General features: G+C 39.8%; 1 protein-coding gene across 4 annotated transcripts in view; it reads left to right on the plus strand.

The window, feature by feature from the left end:
• The window catches only part of PTPN4 (protein tyrosine phosphatase non-receptor type 4), a 111,963-nt gene that overhangs the window by 36,763 nt on the left and 53,465 nt on the right, over positions 1–21,735 (plus strand). Inside the window, exons 2-5 of one of the 4 annotated variants that reach the window (XM_044437998.1) lie at positions 1,427–1,581; positions 9,586–9,693; positions 17,554–17,596; positions 17,699–17,777. In XM_044437998.1, coding sequence (XP_044293933.1) covers positions 1,444–1,581; positions 9,586–9,693; positions 17,554–17,596; positions 17,699–17,777 — 368 coding nt within the window. In that variant the 5' untranslated portion in view covers positions 1,427–1,443. Of the gene's footprint in view, positions 1–1,426; positions 1,582–9,585; positions 9,694–17,549; positions 17,597–17,698; positions 17,778–18,267; positions 18,355–19,631; positions 19,865–21,735 lie in introns of those variants that run through there. The other 3 variants (XM_044437999.1, XM_044438002.1, XM_044438000.1) reach the window with 3 other exon arrangements.

Consider the following 21,735-nt stretch of genomic DNA (forward strand, 5'->3'; position numbering starts at 1 on the left):
AGGAGGAATGTTAACTTGGCCTTTTCATTTCATCCATCAGGGCTGCATGAGTGCTTTGGATATTGCTTGTTTCCTGCCTTGCCCGCAGAGCTGGTTTCTGTCAGCAGAAACAGAATGATTTTCCTTTAGCTTTCCCACAATCTGCCGTGGTGGCATAGGGACCTCTTCAGAGCAGATGAAGAGTGGTTGGGAGGAGGAGTAGAAGAATGTGAAGTTAAGTCCCATGTGCATGTGAAATTTCACTAGCACAGCATTGCATATAACCAGTGAACTCATGTTCATTGTCAACTAAACATGTAGCAATATTTGCATAGTTTTTAGTATGATCCAGTGTGGCAAAGCTGGCTTTCTAAAATTTGTCATTTCTGTATCTAAAATCAGAGGGTAGAAGGTTAGTTGTAGTGCTTGTGGTATATTTGCCACAAGAGACCTCTAAAACATCTTTTTCCCCCTAACTTATATACCTACAGGTTTTCAAAGAGATCCAAAAAACTATGTTTGGCATTCACAGAATATTTTTCTGTTCTCTCTTCCAACTTTTCAATGGCAAATCAATGTGCCATGTCACAAACTTTTCCTGGATTTAAAAATCCGCATGATATGGGTGTTTTCTGCTTGAGCAGGTGAAATACAAGGAGCTCTTGTACAGGTTGGACTAGTACTGTGGTAATTTGGTTCTTATCCTTAAATTTTAAGTAATGGGGTATACAACTCTATGTCAGTCACGTGAACATTTTCATAGCTTCATCCCCAACACCCTTAGGAAAATTGTGACACATAGTACTTCTATTTCAGCACTAGCCACTTCAGTCTGAGTTCTTTCAATAATACAAGTAGTGTGCCTACTAAGTGCAAACCACCAAAAGATTAAGGATCTAGTCTCACCATTGATTTTAAAATAATTCTGTTAACTCTGAAGATTCTTCAATAACTAAGTATTGCAAACTTTGCTTACATTTAAGTTTGCATCAAAGAAGATGTAGCCTGCCATTTTGAAACATTTTTACCCTGTACAAGTTAAGGTTAAAACATGTTAAATCTGTAAATTTAAGCTCAGGTGTATTTGGATTAGGTGTTAATATTCCAGGCAAAACAAAGTTTAGGCATACAATAACAGGCATTATCTTTCCATTATTTTTTTTCTTCCATACCTTCATATATCTGCATGCCATAATAAAGCATTTATTAGGCAAATTGATTCCAACAGGTGTACAAGAGACATCTTGGGCATAGCTGCAATCTATTTCCTCTATAGTGGTTGAGGATAGGAACAGAATTCTAGAATTGAATATGTAGACCTGATAATGACAGGTTTTCTGTATCCAGCATGAAATGAAGGCCCCGTGGGATCAGTTTTTCTTCTTAAATCAGCCTTATGGATAATTAAGATCACAAATGATAAGTCTTTGGTTATTTTCTCTTTAAGACGCTGTGTGGACAGTAATGACCGCACGTTTCCGATTGCCTGCTGGCAGAACCTACAATGTACGAGCATCTGAACTGGCACGAGACAGACAGCATACAGAGGTGGTCTGCAATATTCTTCTTTTGGATAATACTGTGCAAGCTTTCAGAGTTAATGTAAGTACATAGTTTTCAGAAAGTTACAATTCTTCATGTGGTATTACTTCATGATTGAGCTTTAAGCTTCAGAAGGTGATCCCTTGATTTCTTATATTGTGGCTTATAAGCAATCATGTGCTCTACATATCCATTTATGTAATCATGATTAAAAAATAAAAGGTGAATTTGCAAGCATCTGTTGTTAAAGTGGATTTCCTTCTTGAAAACATTATTTATTTTTTAACTTATTTTAATTTATAGTTTATTTTATTTTTGTGACTTGGTCTTTTTTCTGGCTTACTTTACACTCTTCAGGACTTCCTAAAGATATGATTTGAAAGTAAGAGGAGATTTCCCAGACCTGAGCTTGCTAGAATCAATAGCTAAGTGTACAGTTTATGCTCAAAAGACTGCAGTGTGTATTAGCAAGTTGTTTTGCTTTCAGTAATATTAATGTTGTTTGGTTTAGTGGCTAAGTATGAACTGTGTGCCAAAAATTCTCTGATTGGAATCACAGTTCAGCCACATTAGTCTGGCATTAGGTAGCCCATTTTTTCAACCTAATGCTGCCCTCTCCCACTCCCTTCTATATGGAAATGACTGCTTGCAGCATGTTTACAGGGATGCAGTTATAACATGTATGATTAATTACAGCATTGAGGGATATATGCTAAATCATTTTAGATTAATCAAAGTGCTATATTAATAGTATATAATATTATTTAGAAATGGAAGGTCTCTCCAAGAGCTTAACTGCACCACCACATGAAGCTAGACTCCTTGTCACTTCCTGCACTCCAAGATCCTGATTTTTTTTTTTAGCACTACTGCTACTGTGATGAAAAAGCTATCTTTATGAAGATTGCTGCAGTAAGGTCTCTGCTGGTAGCAGCAAGGAAAGAGCTGCCTGTATGAGAATCACTGGAGTGTGCGCATGTGTATATATATATGCATGCACATATGCATCTGAGTGCATGTTGCCCTCAACCTCCAGGCTGGTAGCACATGTGGTCCTCAAAAAGATGATGCACCTGTTTTAGAAGCCCTTTAATCCCATTTCCTGGCCTCATTAAGCATCTCATAATGGAGATTTAAGGCCTTCCAAAGTTTAGTGGGAGAATGTACAAATGTAAAAGTCTGGAAAAAATGGATGGGGAATGTTTGTTTGCTTTTTGGCCTTTTATATCTCTACAGCAGCAATCATTCTCCTGATTTTTCAATTGTGGATTTTGGATTTCTTCCATACTTCTGATAAATATTTATGCAAGCTTTTACATAAGTCTGTATGAACTCATAGTATTGCAATAACTAATCTGCAGTGTTGTCACATCTACAAATTCAGATCAGTCTTCTTTGTTTATACTATTGCCAACTGTTAATTTTGGTCTAAATTTCATTTCTTGAAAGATGCTTCCTGGGTTATTTTTCAAGCAGTCCTGTTTCCACCTGCTTTGTCATGTTCCTGCTTTTTCTGACTGCCACACTGTCCTGCACGCTCTCTGTCTTGTGTCCCACTGCTGCACTCAAAACTGCCTTGGATAGTCTTTTATGTAAAGGGCACATTGTTAGTATATATAAGAATTCATTTCTTATTTGTACAACAAAATGTGATACTGGCTTAGTTTGTACCCTACTTCAGCCCACCCTGGCAGTAAGTCAAGATAGGTGGTTGTTTTACAAAGTCCCTACAATGCGCCTGGCAGGCAATCAAGCTTCATTGTACGTACTTCATTCCTAGGTATTTGTAGATACTTGTGCTTCCTTCTCCCTGCTTCCCCAGGAGTCCTCTCTCTCTAACAACTGCTGTCAGAGGGACTCTGTAGCACAATGAGCTAAACTTATAGCACTTGAAGTGGGCAGGCCTCCTGCACATTGCCCCAGCCAAGGCTAGAAGTTGAGGTCATTGCACTTCAAGGCAGGAGTTCTGTTTGACTGATGGAGCAAAGTATATGTATGTTCCATGCACATATTACAATGAAGCTTCTGCCCTGAAATGCAACAAAATTCTCTGGCTTCACTGCCTCATCCAGAAGGAGTAGAAGGCAGGGTTGCCTGATCTACTCAGTGCCATCCCCTCAAATGTGGGGCAGCACTACCAAACAGCCTCCTGCTGGAGCAGTCTACTGTCAGACAGGAGAAGGGTGCTTGATCCGCTTGGTGGTGCTGCCCCAAATGGGTATGGCATCCCTATCTCCTCCAGGCTGAGAATAAACCTCTTGAACAGAAGGCAGGCAAGCCCAGTCTGTTCCCCATTACTGCCCCAGCATGGGGCAACACCATAGAGCAGGTTACTGACTCCTGACTGTTGGCCAGTCTTGATAGCAGAATAGATCTCCTCAACTCCTAGAAAAGACGTCTGCTCATCCTTTCTGAGGTTGCGCATCCACCCCCCACCCCACCTGTCAAGGGGGAGCCGATTCTAGCCAGTCTTGTGGCTGGAGAGGACTACTCTGAAGCTGTTGACAAGGGTATCTGTTCTGCCAGGAAAAAGCTTCTGACAGTAGCTCCCAACAGCTGATGATATTGCTACTCTTGCCATGCTGGCTGCTAGGGTTTACCCACAGTGGGCCCTGTTGCCTGGTTGCAGATGAAATGACAGAGTACAATGGGAGGTAATAACTTTAAAGAAGTCCTTCTACAATAGGATGGCTTACTTGAAAAAAGCTGCTCTTAGTGCAGCAGCCCTTGTGGGTTCAACATGACAACACATACAAAATAACAAATAGTTTAATTGTTGCGTTTTCTGAGCCAATCCATATTGGATTCACATGTTAACCAAGAAATTGCCAAACAGAAAGCACAATTTATTAATTTATTATTTTTATTCTACCCAATAATGAAGGTTATCATCCCCACAAATGGGTGGGTTTTGCTTCTCTGCTAACATGCAAAACAGGAATTCACACATCTGTACTGTATTGGCAAGGCTTCTGTGTACCCTTGACACATGATAGAGGTGGGGTTTAGATTGACAGTTGCAAGTAAAGTTTCTCTGAGAAGTAGTCACACTATACATAAACTTGTGAATTGTTAGTTGTATCTGGTGACTTAAGATACCTATGGGAACCCTCTTTTTTGATGGCTGTACAGCAATCCAAAAATGATATTCCCTTAAACCTTCCCACTGTAATCCCAGCCCTTATGCCAGGCTTTTCCATGATGCTCAGGAGAAGTCTTCTGGGGGCACAGTGGTCTGGGCTGGAGCAGAATCTTTCAGATATGTGTATTTTTGAGAAATTTGGCACAAAGCACTATTTTATTTAGAACCTTTGCAACAATGAATATAAAAATTGATGGAATTCTCTTGTTATACCTTGGCAATGGATTATTGTTTAACAGGGCCAAAATAAAGTCTCGGTGCTATTCAGCTAAAATAAGAATATATTACATGATGTGAATTTTTAGTTTGGTGCGTTTATCACACTGATTATAGTTAACAAGTAAAACACGTTCCTCCTGTCTTTGTGAGAAGATGTTTTTCAGTGCTATCCTAATGTATGTTTATTCATGGGTAAGTACATTAATGTTTAACTGTGACTTACTCTTAGGTAATCTAGGATTTTATCCAAAATTACTTCAATTATTCTAACAGCTACAATCGCATTGTGGGTTCAGAGTAAAGGTGTTTGTGGCTATGAAGAGCTCAGCATTAATATTTTGTTAATGCAGAAGAAATTGTTAGGCTCTGAATCAAATGGAGATACTACTATGATTTTTCTCAGGGTTAATTGCATATGTATTCTAAGATTGCTTTGCAAATAAACTTAACCTTTATGGGTATGCTAGCAGTAACCGTCCATGCCGTCCAGCGGAGCTTTTTCGAGTGGTGCAAGGCCTGGTTCGCCTGGGTCCTAAGGAAGATCCGATGCCACCCTCAAAGGCCCGTTGTGACGACTTTGCCAGGCATTTCAGGGAGAAAATCGCTCAGATTCGTCACGAGCTGGACTCCACTAATGAATCAGAGGTCTCTGAGGAGTCGCCAATGCCACCGTCTGGTCCAAAATTACTGGAGGAATTTCAATTATTGCGGCCCAATGATGTGGACAAGGTGCTTGGAAGAGTACGTCCCACCACTTGCCTATTGGATCCTTGCCCGTCTTGGTTAATAAATAACTCCAAGCACGGGATTGGGACCTGGATTTTGGAAGTGGTTAACGCTTCTCTGAGGGAGGGTCGAGTGCCTGCCCCTTTAAAGGAGGCGGTAATACGACCGGTCCTGAAGAAAGCGTCACTGGATCCAGAGATGGCCACTAACTATAGACCTGTGGCCAACATCCCGTTTCTGGGCAAGGTGCTGGAGCGAGTGGTGGCGGGACAACTCCAAGCACTCTTGGAGGAAACTGATTATCTGGATCCTTTTCAGTCCGGCTTCAGACCCGGGTACAGTACTGAATCTGCCTTGGTCGCCCTGTACGACGACCTGTGCAGGGAGAAGGACAGGGGGAGTACATCCCTGTTGGTTCTTCTGGACCTCTCGGCGGCTTTCGATACCATCGACCATGGTATCCTTCTGGACAGACTTGCGGGATTGGGGGTTGGAGGCACTGCTTTGCAGTGGTTCCGCTCCTATCTCAACGGTCGATTCCAGAAGGTAGTGCTGGGGGACCATGTCTCTACGTCATGGCAGCTATGCCATGGGGTACCACAGGGCTCCATTCTATCCCCTCTGCTATTTAACATCTATATGAAACCGCTGGGAGAGGTCATCAGGAGGTGTGGGCTGCGGAATCATCAATACGCTGATGATACCCAGCTTTACCTCTCATTCTCCACTAACCCAGATGAGGCAGTGGCTGTGCTGAACCGGTGCTTGACCGAGGTAAGGGAATGGTTGAGGGCCAATAAACTGAAACTCAACCCAGACAAGACGGAGGTCCTGTTGGTTGGCGGATCGGGTTTCGGAGAGGGTGGATTTGACCTGGTCCTGAATGGTGCAACACTCCCTCTTAGGGATAAGGTCCGCAGCTTAGGAGTACTCCTCGACCCGGAGCTTTCTTTGGAAGCTCAGGTGACAGTGGTGGCGAGGAGCGCCTTCCTTCAGCGTTGGCTGATTAATCAGCTGCGCCCCTACCTGGAGTACGACTGCCTGGCGACGGTGACACACGCGCTGGTGACTTCCCGCCTAGACTTCTGTAACGCGCTTTACGTGGGGCTTCCCCTGAAGACAGTCCGAACACTTCAATTGGTGCAAAATAGAGCTGCCAGGTTGCTGACGGGGACGGGGCGTTATGCTCACATGACTCCAGTCCTCCGTCAGCTCCACTGGCTTCCCATTGAAGCCCGGGCCCAATTCAAGGTGTTGATTATGACCTACAAAGCCCTAAACGGCTTGGGTCCTGGCTACCTGAACGAGCGCTTACGTCCGTATATGCCCGACCGCCCTTTGAGATCTGCGGGAGAGTCCCTTCTCCGGGAACCCTCCATGAAAGAAATTAGGAGAGTAAGTACCCGGAGGAGGGCTTTCTCTGCGGTGGCGCCCAACCTATGGAATTCACTCCCCAAAGAGGTCCGCCTGGCACCGTCGTTACTGGTTTTTCGGCGCCAGGTAAAGACCTTTTTATTTAAACATCATTTCAATTGTTAAAACATATGATCTGGCCAGGGCAACTTCTTCTTCCTTCTCTTTCTCCTCCTATATTTTTATTTTATACTGATAATTTTAATTTTGTATTTGTAAATCAATGTATTTTTTGTATTGTTATATTTAATGGTAATTTATTATGTACTATTGTATTTCAATGTATTTTATCATGTTGTAAGCCGCCCCGAGGTTTCGGCAAGGGGCGGCATAGAAATGCTATAATAATAATAATAACAACAACAACAACAACAACAACAACAACAACAACAACCAGTAATAATTTTTATCTGTTTCCTTGTCCAAGAAGCAAGTGAAAGGAAGTGGTTTCTATTTTAAGTTGATGATGGTTGTATAATGGAAATAGATGTGTGATACTTAGGGCTTTATCAAAATACTTGTCCAAGTATCTAAGTGTAATAATAACTGATATTATACTTTATGCTATATATTTGTTGAAAACAAATGCCAGAAAGCTACTTGGAAAATACTTCAATTGGTGCAGAATAGAGCTGCCAGGTTGCTGACGGGGTCTGGGTGTTGTTCTCATATAACCCCAGTTCTCCGTCAGCTCCACTGGCTCCCGATTGAAGTCTGGGCCCAATTCAAGGTGTTGGTTATGACCTGTAAAGCCCTAAACGGCTTGGGACCTGGATATCTAAAGGAACGCTTGCGCCCATATATGCCCTCCCGCCCCTTGAGATCAGCAACGGATGCCCTTCTCCAGGAACCCTCTGTGAATGATATTAGGAGGGTGAGTACCCGGAGGAGGGTTTCTCTGTGGTGGCGCCCCATCTATGGAATGCGCTCCCCAGAGAGGTCCGCCTGGCACCGTCATTATTTGTTTTTCAGCACCAGGCTAGGACCTTTTTATTTAAAACTTATTTTAATTGCTAAATTATTGTATTTATTAGGATTTTAAATTAGCCGAGAATGCACCAGGGGGTTTTAAATGTTTATATATTTTATATAAATATTGTGAGCCACCCCGAGGCTTTGTTGCGATGGGGGCGGCATAGAAATGTTTTAAATAAATAAATAAATAAATAATAAGGCGGTCAAGTATGGTGGGAAAACTTAGTGTGTACCTGCTTTTCATGTCAAATGCGTCATCAGCTAGCTGATTTTCAGCATTTTTGAGCATAGGTAGGGAGTTCTGCATAAATAGCTTGGTGAGCAGGCCAAAGCGTGCAAGGAAGCATGAAAAGACGCACAAATTCTGGAATGTATAAAGAAAACAAAGTAATTTAATTTAATTTTAATAAAACATTATTATCTCGTCTTTTCACTTAATGTCTCAAGACAGCTTACAGAAAAGGTTAAGAAGCAAGAAGTACAAAACCTTAAGTCTGTTGGCCTTTTAATAGTCGTGTTGTGATATACTTCAAGTAATGAAATCTTTTGAATTTGAGGCATACAGTACATGCAGTCATTTGAACAAGGCAAATTTTGCATTCACATTCATTTTATACTTTTCAAATGAAAAGATGTTAAAAATAGACCTGTTAGAGTTTACACTTTCTTTTGTGCTTAGTGAAGGAAGTTAGATTGTTTTTCTGTTTGTGTTTATTTCCATGGTCTATGAATATTTGAAAGAGAAACTGCATTATGATATGTTCATTTAGCCTGAGAGTCACCAAGAAATTAATTAAGGATGCAATCCTATGGCCTCCAGTCATTGTCCGAGGGGCTGTAGTATACTGGAAGTTACTCCCTCTGAAATAGAAGGCTGTGCTCAAACCTTTTGAGCCAGCAAGCAAAAACCAAACCTGCTGCTTTCTGAAGATGGAAAAAATAATCTCAGAGAAGTGGAAGGGGTATTCTTATTCTGCTGGGTGGGGGGAGGAGGAGATTGCAGAAATGGGGCTATCTTGAGCATCCGAGAGCCTCCTTCTCTCCCTGTTCAGTGTCTCTCTAATAAAATAAGAAGGATGGGAGCCAAACCATTTATCTTTTGGTTTGGCTACAGTCCAACATTTAAAATGGCTCTCTTGTTCACATCCAAAGCTTTCTGAGAGACCAGAGCAAACTTTAGATAGATTTTCTTTTCTTTTGAGCATATATGAAGGAACATATGGGCTTCATAATTTTGTTGAACAGCAACTCACATCCTTTACTGTAAACTGTGCTAGCTCCGGTTGATATGATTTGCAGTTGAAAATTTTGGAGGGCCTACTCTAGCTTAGATGATGATAAATGCTTAATTAGATTTCAACTGGGGAGAAGTCAAAGCTTGAACAGCAGTCTTGCAGATAAAACAGTTCTGTGTTCAGTTAAAAAGTCTTAAAGTATTCTGAAGCAGCAGCTTTGGAACCTTGTTTCTGTTTCTCCATATCAAAGTTACTTTGGGCTGGGAAACATGGTTATAGGTCAGGTGGTCTGTTTGGAGATTGAAATTTTGCTCACATTTAGAAACAATTTTATTTAGCATTCTTCTTTTACAGAAGCATGATCAGGGACAAGTTCTGCTGGATATAGTTTTCAAGCATCTTGATCTGACTGAGAGAGACTATTTTGGTTTACAATTGGCTGATGATTCTACTGATAATCCGGTAAGCTGTAGCTATTTTCTCAACAAATTTCTCTTCTTTGCTGTTTTCTTAAAGTTTAAGTGTTGCTGATCACGTAACCTATTTAATCTGTGTCCCTGCTTTGTATATTTAAGGAACCTTTGAAATTTGCACCCAGGGCACTTAAAGAGATTTTTTTGTGCTGTTTCCCTCCTGCCACCTTTAAAGAAATCTGTAAAAATATTTTCTAGATAAATGGGCATATCTTGACGTTACTGCACCTTTCAGTTCTCTTGTGGCATATAAAAGTGTTTCTAGCAAAGTTTTGATGCTTGCTGATGGGTGTTGTGAAAGGTCTGAACTATTAGTTTGGAATATAATCAGCATTCACAGCTAGCTTGTGTTAAAAATCAGTACCATGCAATATATGAACATGCAATGCTGAGTTGAGTGATTTTAACTTTCAGGAAAGTGGATATTGGTTTGCAGCCTAGTACTCATAGAGCACTAAGCTAGAATTCAGGAGCCATTTAACATTTGTTTTTTTATTAAAGCATGGATGAATTGCTTTTCTATTTGAAGGGATCCTCAGAGTGATATGAAATTTTAAGGACTTTTAAACACCTCATAACAAACTTAAAGCTAAACAGAAGTAGCTGCTTAGTAGGTAGAAAGACACATATTAGCTGAGCAAAAGCATCCCTGACCACAGCTGTCACCAGACTCTTGAAGAGGAAAGAGGGCCTAGAAAATTCCTCTAAAAGGTGAACCTGTTCCTCAGTGCAATGCAGGCCCACCCAGAAGAGGCTTATTAACTAATGGATGAAAACTTCTCTGAATTGTGCTCAGTTTGTTAGTCCACATCCAGTCCAACATTGCAGCCACATTGTAAGTGTAAAGTGAAGAATCTGGTTTGGGAGTTGGAGATCTGCTGGATATCCTTGGCTCAGCATCTGCTTTATCTCTACCCAAAGTCCCCTTTCATTGGCATTCAGCAGGAAGTGAGTCCTTAAGGTTAGCTTGTGCATATGCCACTGGGGCAGCCACTGTGCAAGAGGAGTTCTGCTTCAACACGTGACTTGTACTTTGCGCAAAGTATTTCCAAGTGTTTATGGAGTTGATCTCAGCTCAGAAGGATGTCTAGAAAGCTGGATTCTAGCCAGATCCTCATATCCCTAATACATAAGATGGATGAGGACTTTCACAGCCTCCTTGGCATCCATTGAAAAGAGGGCGAGGGGCAGTATCATCAGCATATAAATATGAGTCTCATATTTCTGGATTGCATCCCAAAGTAGATTCATGTAGATCTTAAAAAGCACAGGGGACAAAGTAAAGCCCTGCATAGGCCAGACCCCAAGGAACTGAGCCAGTAGTCTCCCAGCACTTCCAGAACTGCTTGTCCAAATTTAGTACTTAATTATTAACAATATGTATTTACTACTTCAAATTTAAACACATCCTGAATTAATTTACGAAAGAAAGAAAAACAAAACAAGCAAAAAGACCAGAATCAATGGCAGGAAACACCGTTTTTGCACTGCAGCTACCTTTTGATCCCTGTTAACTTGCTTATTTGTTATGGCTAGTATAGATAATAAAGCCTAGCATAATCATTGGAAATATTTGAATTGCTTATATTTGTAACACTTTTTAAAGTACCTAGTTCCAAAGGAGCAAGGCTATAAGTTGAAATTTTAACTGCTGTTTCAATCTTAGAGTGCACACATTAGTTGGTTCCATTCCAAATATCCTGTGGGCTTGTTTAAGCCATTATGATTCTAATTGTAGTTCAGTAGCTGGGAATGCTTTTAATTTATTATCTGTAGGGGGCATTAGAGTAATTTCTTTGAGTTTTCATTTCCTCGTACTCTAGATTGGCTATTTATGTCATCTACAGCAACACTTTAAAAAAGTTAATATGTAGCTGTTAGGTAGTGATTGTAATGGGCACTTTCAGTGACCTATTATTGTTCCAGCTGTTTATAATTCAAAAGCATCTGTGAAAATACTGTAAATATTTTAAACTTTATTTTCTTGCAAAACACTTTTTACTACTATGACACATTTGTATATATGGCATTTTCCAATTAGTATTACAGGAATTGAACGAACACATTGGAGGGGCACTTGAAAAAAAATCAAGGCCAATTAAAATAGTTGCACTGAAAAATGCCCCTTCTCCCAGTTGTTGGATGGGATAGGCAGCCTGATAAGCACATAATTGAACATTTATGTGCATAATATGACATGTGTTGTTTTTCTCTCGTTTTGTGTGTACTTTAGCTTTTTAGCTAATTCAAAGTTAATAAATTTCTGTGTTGAAGATAACCCAAAACTGTGCGCTCCCCAGAGAGGTCCGTCTGGCACCGTCATTTGTTTTTCGGCACCAGGCTAAGACCTTTTTATTTAAAACTTATTTTAATTGTTTAATTATTTGTATTTATAGGATTTTAAATTTTTAGCCGAGATGCACTGGAGGTTTTTAAATAATTTTTTTAATGTTATATTGTTATTTATTTATGTATTTTGTTTCTGTTGTGAGCTACCCCGAGGCTTCGTTGAGATGGGGGCGGCATAAAAATGTTTTAAATAAATAAATATTATTACATTGCATTTATATCCTACTTTTTTTGTCTTGCAAGGAATCCAAGGTGCCTTATGTGGCTCCATTTTTATCCTCACAGCTTCAAAATACATTAAGAGATGCTGAACATGTCTTTGCAGTTTCATCCTAAACACTTTCAATAATTTGTTAACAACTATAACTTAGAAAGGATGCTTTTTAAATAAAAGGAAATGTGAAAGTACCTGAATTATGTGTGAGTTTTGTATAATTTCCTCAGTGCCAATGACTGCAGCCCTGCTTCTTGACCTATATCTGATTGTGATTCATTTATTTCATTTCTATACTTTTCAGTTGCCAAAGTACTCTGGGTGGTTTATATCAGTACATAAAAATACAATAAAATACCAAAAAAGCCTTAACATGTTATGCAAAACATCAAACAAAAAAACAGCTTAAACTGTACAGTGAAGAATAACCCTTTAAAACAGAAAATATGGGCAAGCCTCTTGAGTCCCTGCATATCCATGTATAACTTTTTAAAAGGCTTGAAATAAGTGGCCCTCTTTACTTGGTGCCAAAAAGATGACAAGATGGGTGCCACATAGGTCTTAACAGAGAGGTCCTTCCATAGACAGGGGGCTGCCACAGAGAAAACCTTGCCTCTTGTTGCGGCCCTCTGAGCCTCTGTTGGAGTTGATGTTGGAGGAAAGTCTGGATGTTGAGGTAGATACAGGTAGATTGTGATCTGGGTAGATTGTGACCAGGAGAGACACTCTGTCAAGTATTGTGGTTTTTAAGGCTTCATACCATGGGTCCTCAGACTACGGCCTGTGGGACGGATCCGGCCCACCATGGGCATCAGTCTGGCTCGTGCCGCCGATCTCCAAGCAACCAAGCCACCGCTGCCACCTCCTGCCTCCCGTACATGTGCACTCGCCGCTGCCTCACAGCACAGGTGAGGAGGCGGTGGCTTGCTCACGCAGAGATGGTTTTGGACTCACTGGGAGATCTCCGAGTGAGCGAGCCACCACCCCGTGCGCCCGATGGCGCCTCGCGTAAGCCCGACGGCACCTCACCTGCCTGTGCCCCTAGGCACCCCCACCTCACTGGCCTGTGATGGATACCGCAGCCTTTCAACTGGCCCCATATTGAAAAAGTTTGAGAACCACTGCTTTATACATTAAATCTAGCACATTGAATTCTGTCTGGAAAAATACAGCCAGCCAATGTAGGCAGAACAGAACTGGTCTTATATATTCAGACTCTCATGCCTCATGTACTAACTTGACTACCACACTTTTCAAGAGTTTCAGCTTCTGAACAATCTTCATGTGCAACTACTGCATAGCATGCATTGCACTAATCTACTCTGGAGATTAAAAAAAACCCCAAGACTGTCACTGTCCAGATAGGGCCATAGCTGGTCACCTGAGCTCCAAGTGGGTAAGATGAATCAAGGAGAACCACCAAGCTACATGAGCAGGAGCAAAGGAGTAGGTATGTGAGCATGCAGGGAACGTGCTGAAAGCACCGCTCCACGCCTCCCCTGCCCATTGAGAAGTGGCTTTTCCTCTTCCCACCTCTAATGGAGGGGAAGATGGTGGTCCCTCTTGTGTGGTGGGATGAGGAGCTGCCTATAGTTGCCACTGCAAACCATCTGGGACCCCGTATTGACACATGCACCACTTCAGGACTTCAAGGCAGCCACAACAGTGCAATTAAAGACACCCATGAAAGCAAACTTCCAGAACTGCTTCAGAAAGTGGCAGGAACCATGGGATAAGTGTGTTTGAAGGGAGAGGGAATATTTTGAGGGGGATTAATTGCAATGTGTCTTTTACTGTAATTTTTTTTATTTAAACATTACCTTATTTTTGATCACATCTCATATATAACTACTCACTAAAGTACAGTAAATGTACTAACATAACACCGCTATTTCAAACTTAATTCATTTCAGGAGGCCATTTGAACTCTGAATTGTTTGAAGTCTGAATCAGTTTAAAATAATGAAAAGTGAAGTAATCTGATCCCAGATCCTGAACAATGCCCATTTTGATGAACAGCAAATATAGCCTCCTGAAACAACTTAATTTTGAAGTATGAGGCCCCACTGTATAAGGTTTTGACTTTCCCTAGTCGTTAATATGTCCTCTAAGTATTCTACTTTTCTTTGTCCTTGTGAATCCTAAATACCTTGCACAGCACTATCTAGGATTCCAAAGAGAAGACTCCCTCTTCAAGTTCTGAAGATTTGCTGACAACCCACAACTCTTGTTAGCAGAGTTGTTAGGCTATTAACTGCTGACAGACCACAACACAACTGAATGGCTACTGATAGTCCAGCACTCAGATGGTTTACTTCTCTCAAACTGCTAGCAACAGACACATAACTTTTCTTTTTATCTTTCGCCTCACTCACTCATCTCCATTTCACACCCGTTGGTCTTCTGAAATGTACCCATATTTAAAGGAACACACTCATATATATGTAAATAATTAGATGGACCCAAGATAAGGAATCTCATTTTCAGTTTGTATAAATCAAAGTGGAAATTAGTGGCCTAGACAACAATTCTTGAAAGTTGCTCATATGGTCTGACTCACTATGGCACTCCTTGGATTAACACTTGCAGAAAGAGGCAGAATTAGGCAATTAAAGTTTCATAGAGAAAATATGGTTATTTTAAACAGCATGCATACGGCCTTCTGTTCTTTTCATTAGACTGTACATCTAAAGTCCCACAACTGCTCTGCAAGTGGAATGACTATATACTTCTTCCTAAATTACTGTATATACTGGCATATTAGGTGACCCTTGAAAATGAAAATTTCAAAGCAAAAATTGGGGGTTATCTTATACTCCTGACATATATAAACACCCCAAAATACTGATCTTGTCTTATACACAAGTTGTCGTATATGCTGATACATGATAGATATAGCATACTAGTTAATACTTAGATAGGCGTAAAGAATATTAAACACACCCCTGCACTTCCAAAATGAAACTGTACTTCATTGATGGCAGGGGAAATAAAGGTATTTGAGATATGAAAAAACTGGGTTGTGCCTGGAAGTTGTTAGCATTTATTTATTGCTTTTATATACCATTCAACAAACATACATGGCTCCCAGAGCAGTTTACCCCCTCCTCCAAAAAATCTTGTTCAAGGTTCTTCATTCAGTTGTGGCGGCTGGAGTACTCGTCTTAAAAAGTTCTTCATATGCTCCCTCTAGTGTTGAATTCTACTGCTGTTTTATAATGTACTGTTTACATTGGCTTTATGCAGGGATTAAAGAAAATTCTTTATCTAGTTGGCTGCAGTTCCGAAAATATTTGTAGCACACTATGTTCAAATATTTTAATCTTGTATAATGCTTTAAAATTTAAAAGAGGTACAAATGTTTATTTTTTAAAAATCGTCTTGGTTTTCTTCAGGTGATGTAATTTTCCCTTTGTGTGTGCTTTCCAGTTTTCATTAAGAATGTGTGCAGGTTTTTTTCTTTTTAGCATTGACTTTCTAGAAAACCTAGTTTTCCTCAGTAAAAAAAAATTCAACTCAGTTGTTTTTGCCTGTTGCTGTAATACAATATAAGGCATAATCCAGCTATTGTCCCTTTACCCACAGAAGCTTTTCTTCTTTAGAATGCAGAATGGGGAGGCCTTGCAGGCTCCAAGTAGAAATGTGAAGACCTGAAAAAATGACAGAAAACCCTTGATTTTTTTCCCAGCCACATTTTTTTGCCTTTTTTCTGAAAAAATGGAATGGCTTTAGATTATGAAATTTATGAATAAAAGAAGATTAATTATTGTTACCAAACCTTTATTCAAAAATATTTTCTAAAAGCAGTATAATCAGAATGTTTCTGTAGAAAGAATAAAGAAACAAAACGTCAGGAAACAAGTGATGGAGATTTTTTCCCCCCTAATCCCCTCTGTATGATTCCCAGCACAGTTATTTCTTCCTTTATTACAGTTAGAGTATGCCCAAGTCATGATCAGTTTCCCAACATTTGAGTAGAGTCACCATATTATAATAATGGAAGAAAATGTGTAATCTTTACAATGTGGGCTTTGTTGTAGAGTCATGTGTTTCTGGGCTTACACCAGTTGGATGCTGCAGCAATCAATTAATCTGCGGATTAAAAAAGCCCTGCGGATTAAAAAAGAAGTTATTGCTGCACTGTCACCCAATGCAAGAGAAGAGCTTGTGGCTTATCTTATCTGTGTTTCTTTTCTTTTTAAAGATAACTTCGAGGTTTGAGTCTATAGAACTCACTGACACAGTTTTTAAAATAAAGTTGTCAGACATTGCCATTAGGAAATGCTGCCTCAGCTATAAATCCTTTTAACTGCTGCCATTAGAATAAAAACTTTCTATCCTGGAGAAGCTCATTAACCTGGTACTTACACTGTAGGCCTGAGATTGGCACTAGCACCAGAGATAAGGTTTCAAAATGAACAAAACAAACAAATAAACAAAAGTTTATAAAAGCGAATAAAATGAGACTCTTCAAATAATAGTTTGAGTATTTTTTAAGATTCTTAAATTATATGGTTGTTTAGTATTCCTAAAGAAAGTTAAAAAAAAATCAGTTGCTTTAGGTAAGATTTCACCAAGCTCCAGCCCACAAATAGGACAAAGACTAGGAATTTCCCTAATAATTTTGTACATCAGTCTCCCCCTGGCACCAGTTCTTATTTCTTCTAGAGTTTTGGAAAGATAACAAGGGTTTAAACAAGGGTTTTGAAGGCCTAAGCACAATTGTTCTGACAAATATCATAGATGCATATGAAATCTGTCAAAACAATCTTGTTTAGCCCTTTCAATGATACTGCTTAAAACCCTTTCTTTTGACAGCTGTTCAGATAAAGTGATTGCAAAAAGGGGTGATGGTTTTAGATCTTATATTTCTGGAGTACCTGGAAGCTAAAGAAAATGTGGAAAAGATGGCAGGTATTTTCTCTCCTATTACTGGCTGCCCAGATAAATTTGTATGCTTCTGAGGATTTGTTGACTGATTCAAGGTTAAGTTCATATAACCTCATGTAAACAGTAAGTGGAAGGAGAAAGGTGGTGGTTGGTGCAGGAAGATAGACAAGATGAATTCAGCTGCCAAGTGCCCTGGACACCAGGGCAAAGCAAAGGGGCAATTTACAGTGAGCTTGATTTGTTTGGCCGGTGGCACTGTGGGTTGTTCCCTGAAAATCCACCCTGCATAGTTTATTTGCAGAGCTGGTTGGGTTATCATGTCTGTGAGACATGTATTAATATGAATTGATGGTTTTTGCAAGAACACATAATGAGTTAACCTTTTCTTTCCCTCAGAGGTGGCTGGATCCAAACAAGCCAATCAGGAAACAGTTGAAGAGTGAGCAAAAACACTTTTTATTTATTTGGAATATTTATTCAGTTAAGATTTAAATACTTTGGAATATGAGATAATCTAATCAGATGTTTTGATTAATTTTAGGAGGCTCTCCTCACAGCCTGAACTTCAGAGTGAAATTTTTTGTAAGCGATCCTAATAAGCTTCAAGAAGAATACACACGGTATCAGTCTCTCTCATTTTAATAAATTATCTTGATATTTTGTTACACAGGAGTGACTGCATTTCTGCAAAGTATAGCTGAAAAAATAAGCTGTGTTTTGTTTCGAAGCTATCTAAAAACTTGGAAGATTATTTATGACTGGGAATATATTGGGTGAAATTGATAGTGACTATTCTGAGCAGCTTTGAAGATAAATCTATTTGTAGTTCATGCTTAAAATCATTTTACAACTTAACACATTTTACATGTGTTTTACTCATTTATATTGTATGTATTTGCATAACTCATTCAACCTTTGATAGAAAAAAGTGTTTAGAATTGTATTATGTTTACTTTTTTATTCAGTATATTCTGTTCCTGAGTTATGCACCACCTATCCTACAGTTTTTAATGCTTTCTGAGGTCTAAACTATGCATGTTTATTATTAAATTCTTGCTTGCCTATTTGACTATGAAGTGGCCTGAAAGGGTTAACTTTTCAATTTAAAAGGACTGTGCAGAGAGGAATGAGAAATCTACCGGTGGTTCACCTTATATAGTAGCCTGCTTTTCCCCAAGTGGAGCTCCAATACAAGAAGTAAGGAAAGAAGGGGAAAGTGGCTTAAAGTAGTAGAGTGTAGATGGATAAGAAGAATGGGTTTTACTTCCTCCTCCTTCCCCCTCACTTATTCTAAAATAAAAAGTACTGGATAACCAGATAGACAAATCTGTGTTCAAGATCTTTGGTTTTGCCCTTACACTGCAAATTAGTTAATTTAGAGTAAATATGTGTGCTAAAAGTTCTACTTGGCTAGTTATGCCCTAGTGCCTTGCTAATTAAAATGCTATTGTTATATTTGAATTATGTAACAATTCTACAGTAAGATATGTAGATGATGTCTTGTTTTTTATTAAGCACTTTTTCACTGAAGAGGTCAAAATATTCTTTGTTGTAGCTTGGTTTTTCTGTTTTAATCTCAGTTGATATTCTTATGCAGAAGTGGTCTGCTATGTACATTATCTTGGGAATCCAGACAACAAATAATTAGCCTCTCTGAGTATTTGAACACCCTTGGTATTCGTTTCATCTACCCCTGACTACTCCCCTCCCAGAGTGATTTCTCCCAGGAAGCATTGACAGTCTGGCCTATGAGTAACAATTCAGGTTTTGCATGTGTGTGTGGTACAGGCGTCAAACACTGAAAATCAGTGCTGATATGTTTGGTGCAATAGGTGTAGAATTTCTGGTAATTTCAGTTTAACTTCCATGACATTACTTTTAACCGCCTTGAGCATTTTTTGGGGGGGCGGGGATGGTGGGATATAAATAAACTAAATATTTATGAAGTTTAGGATTAAGCTATAGAATTTATATATATGTTTAGCTATAGTACAATATACAAAGATTGTAAAGAAGATGAATTTATGCAGTTAAATTTCATATTCATGCTGGGAAATTTGGGGTAGAGATAAATGAGAAATTTGTTGACTTGCACTTCAGTAAGTCATTTCGGTGATCAAATTTGTAATTCACCAGCCTCAACATCAATTTGAACACAGTTTTATGCCAAAAGTTGCACATTTCTGAAGTTTACAGTGCAGTTTACAATAAAAATCTAAAGATGCATACATATTTCCATGTGTTCAGAAATGAGAGAAATGTATACACTTGTAAAAATGCTTGTGTATTAAAATGCATAGAAACTTTAGCACAGTCTAAGAATGATAATTTTTAATCTGATTCAGAAAGTAGATGGAAAGAATTTATTACTGGAAAAAAATTAGAACACTTGAACAAATTGATGTTAAGAGATTCCCCCATCCCAATTTAAGCATAATGCTGATGGCAGTAACATTAGTACTGTTTCTTTGTAGCTTAGGTACCACACCAGTTGAATAATGCCTGTTAGGAAGAAAGAAGTTTGGTAGGGCCAGTTTGAAGCATGTGGAAGTAGCTCTTGCACTCCTCTGCTACAGAAAGATTTGACTTTTTCTTCATTTAAACTGAAACTGGTAAGAAGAAAGCCACCTGCTTGTAGGCTACATCTTTTGGAAAGGAGTGCTAACTTGCATTCATGGACTTTTCTCTGAACTTCTAGGATGAGCTGGTAGGTTGTTTGGGGGTAAAGTTCCTGGTCTATAGAATAATATAAGTGCAGTATAATAATAGCATCTAATATTTTCACTGTCTATTGTGTTTCCACACGTTATTCATATGTACTTGTTCACTGTGCTCTTACTAAGTATCTGCTGCTCAGCTGGAAAAATAAATGTTGATTTTCTTTAAAACTCCCAAAATAAGAATTTTACTTGGAAAAAAAGTTCCCGAAACTCATAGGTATACATTTGTTACTGAAAACAAAAATTGCATAGTTGTTATACTCTCTCCCAGCACATGTCAGGATACCAATTCTAATAGGCCTTAGATTGGTATTTGTCAAATAAAGAGGGAAAGGTGCAGCTATGAAAGAGGTGGCACACGTAAATGGAAGGTTATGCAGCACTGAAGCTTGAGTGCTGGTGAAAATGAAGGGCTGTTTGGGTCGAAGTGGAGAAAGCTGGAAAGGAGAAGTGGAAAAGGAGTGTGTTTAGTTACCCAATGTCAGAAAAAATGAATCCTCGAGGACATGTGCTTTGGGAGTGTTCTGTGCTTAGATTGCTTAACTTAATTCAAAATCTAAAAATGGAGCAATAACTTCAAGCCATACAGTATTTGTTGACAAATGATCCAAGGCACTCAGAAGACTGGTGTTAGATGAGTTGAGCCTGGGAGTCCGAAGCTGAACTATTCTTAGGGATCCTGGACCCACCATTTTAGGATAGCCTTGCCAGTAGAGCTTCCCTTTTTTTATTATTATTATTTTTATTATTATTAGAACATTTCTATGCTGCCCCTTGCCGAAGCCTTGGGGCGGCTTACAACACAATACAATATAATACAAAAATAACAATATAAAATTAAAATTAATAATGTAAAATAAATAAAAGATATAAAAGAAGTTATAAAAGAAACGTTATAAAAGAAAAGAAGTAAAGAAAGAAAAGAAGTCGCCCTGGCCAGATAAATAAGTAAATATTGTTAACAATTAAAATGACGTTTGAATAAAAATGTCTGCCTGGCGCTGTTGTTATTTGTTTTTCGGCGCCAGGTGAAGACCTCTCTGGGGAGCACATTCCATAGATTGGGCGCCACTGCAGAGAAAGCCCTCCTCCGAGTACCTACCCTCCTAATTTCTTTCACGGAGGGTTCCCGGAGAAGGGCCTCTCCTGCAGATCTCAAGGGGCAGTCGGGCATATATGGATGTAAGCGCTCCTTCAGGTAACCAGGTCCCAAGCTGTTTAGGGCTTTATAGGTCATAACCAACACCTTGAATTGGGCCCGGACTTCAATGGGAGGCCAGTGAAGCTGTCGGAGGACTGGAGTCATGTGAACATAATGCCCCGTCCCCGTCAGCAACCTGGCAGCTCTATTTTGAACCAACTGAAGTATCCGGACCATCTTCAAGGGAAGCCCCACGTAAAGCGCGTTACAGAAGCCAAGGCGGGAAGTCACCAGCGCGTGGGTCACCATCGCCAGGCAGTCGTACTCCAGGTAGGGGCGCAGCTGATTAATCAGCCGAAGCTGAAGGAAAGCGCTCCTTGCCACCGCTGTCACCTGAGCTTCCAATGAAAGCTCCAGGTCGAGGAGTACTCCTAAGCTTGCAAACCTTGTCCCTAAGAGGGAGTGCAACCCCATTCAGGACCAGGTCAAATCCACCCTCTCTGAAGCCCGATCTGCCAACCAACAGGACCTCCGTCTTGTCTGGATTGAGCTTCAGTTTATTGGCTCTCATCCAGCCCATTACCTCGGCCAAGCACCGGTTCAGCACAGCCACTGCCTCACCTGGATTAGTGGAAAATGAGAGGTAGAGCTGGGTATCATCAGCGTACTGATGATTCCGCAGCCCACACCTCCTGATGACCTCTCCCAGCGGTTTCA

This window comes from Varanus komodoensis, unplaced genomic scaffold (assembly GCF_004798865.1).
Source record: "Varanus komodoensis strain SLA01 unplaced genomic scaffold, ASM479886v1 scaffold32, whole genome shotgun sequence".
Classification (NCBI taxonomy): Eukaryota; Metazoa; Chordata; class Lepidosauria; order Squamata; family Varanidae; genus Varanus; species Varanus komodoensis.